The 1,753-nt window shown below is 39.4% G+C and overlaps 1 protein-coding gene across 1 annotated transcript in view; it reads left to right on the top strand.

Moving 5' to 3' along the window:
* LOC107081996 (synaptogyrin-1-like) overlaps nt 1-1,753 on the top strand; it is a 13,890-nt gene that overhangs the window by 8,588 nt on the left and 3,549 nt on the right. Inside the window, exon 4 of the mRNA XM_015370401.1 lies at nt 92-210. Coding sequence (XP_015225887.1) covers nt 92-210 — 119 coding nt within the window. The remainder of the gene's footprint in view (nt 1-91; nt 211-1,753) is intronic.

Below are 1,753 nucleotides of genomic sequence, written 5' to 3'. Positions count from 1 at the left end.
TGGTAAGATCCCACCAGCCCTGCTTTAGTTCACTATTGATTTCAACATATAATGTGCATTTTCTCTCCACAGCGTTTTGGTCTCTCATCTGGTTTCTGCTTTCTGGCCAATCAGTGGCAGTTTTCTAAACCTGAAGACAACCCTCTCAACGAAGGTGCTGACGCCGCCAGAGCCACCATCTTTTTCTGCTTCTTCTCCATCTTTACCTGGGTATGCAGCTGGGCAGATTCGTTCTGCTGCCACCTGTTGGTCAGACAGAATTAATGTTTTTATTAACATATTTTCTCTCTTTTGTATTTTTAAGTATTGCACTAGAAGTTTAAATTTTACAAGGACATTTTCAGCTCAATTTAAGTTTACCTTTTTATTAAAAATATTAATTAGCTTAATGGGAGGTCTAAACACATTTTCAGGGTATGTTCTTGGGTACCAAGAGAGATCACCTGTTTCCCATGCTGGCGTAGATTATGTGTGCACTATCACCCTCAGTAATCGAGTTGAGGGGGGATGGCCTCCCCCTTCTTAAAAAAATATAAAAAATCATCCCCTTCTTAAAAAAAAGACAACTTGATTTGAGAAGAATTTCCGCAGGTTCCAAGTTCTAAGTTGCCGAGATCTCCCTCCCCTGCTTAGTTTGAGAAATAATGTGTTTATAATTATGCAAGGTTCTCCACATAATCATACCTGCTCTCTGTGATTGTGGTGTGAATTTCATAAGTCTGGGACAATAAATGTGAAAATAAGGAGGGGAGGGAATCTTCTGCAGGTTCCAGGTTCTACGTTTAACAAATAAAATCTTAGAAATGAGATAGAAGCTATCTCATAGAATGAATAGAATGGTGCAGAGAGCGCAATCAGGAATTGGCATCCAGAATTTATTCATCTCACATCGACTGAAGCGTGTCTCTATTTAAGTAAAATCCTATTAATTTGATTGTATCTGTTATTCAAAATTATCCATTTTAAGGCATTCATGTATAAGAAAAATTTAATCATTACGAATATGTTTGAAATGTACCTTTTCGATCTTATTTCAACTGTTTTCTCATCAATGGGCGTGAGTTTAGGGCGATGCGCGCTCCCCTGCAGGGGAAGTAATTCTGGGCACAACAGAGGAAACCCGAAGAAGAGAATCGAAGCAGGGGCGGATTTAGGAAATTTTGAGCCCTAGGCAAAGACAGGCATGGGGCCCTCTGAATTGAGAAGACATTTCATAATACGGCAGCTGTTAGGACAGTAAAATATTGATTTATTTTTGAATCCATCTTTGGTTTTATGAATCAATTAATATAAGAATCAAATCTGAATTGTGATTTTTTTTTTCTTGTGTTTACAAAGCCGTACAAATGTGTTTATTTCTCATATGGGGACTTCCTGCTACTACCTTTTTATTAAAACCACTTATATGCTCTGTTCGAAATCCTGGGACGCGTCCTTAGAAGGCCAGATTCGAAGGACGATTCCGTCATAGCGCGGAGCCGAGGTCTGGTCAGATTCCAAGGGTCCTCGTTATGCGACCTTAAAATGCGTCCTTCTTTTTGCCCGATTTTGAAGGACGGGTCCGATGTATCCTTGGTATCCTTGGTTTTCCCAGGATTTATTGCGAAACCAAGCAAGCTGTGATTTGCTCCGCGTTCAGAGGAAAGGTTACTTGTCGCCGAATAGTGGTGAAAGTTGGAAGTTCAGTTTAATATAATACAAGTCTGTGAATAGTTCCGTCTGACATGAATGAAAATAGTTGTTTTAATGGTTA

The sequence above is a fragment of the Cyprinodon variegatus genome, unplaced genomic scaffold, assembly GCF_000732505.1.
Source record: "Cyprinodon variegatus isolate N-32 unplaced genomic scaffold, C_variegatus-1.0 Scaffold46, whole genome shotgun sequence".
NCBI lineage: Eukaryota > Metazoa > Chordata > Actinopteri > Cyprinodontiformes > Cyprinodontidae > Cyprinodon > Cyprinodon variegatus.
Note: the sequence above shows the minus strand (reverse complement) of the source record. Positions and strands in the feature narration are given on the sequence as shown.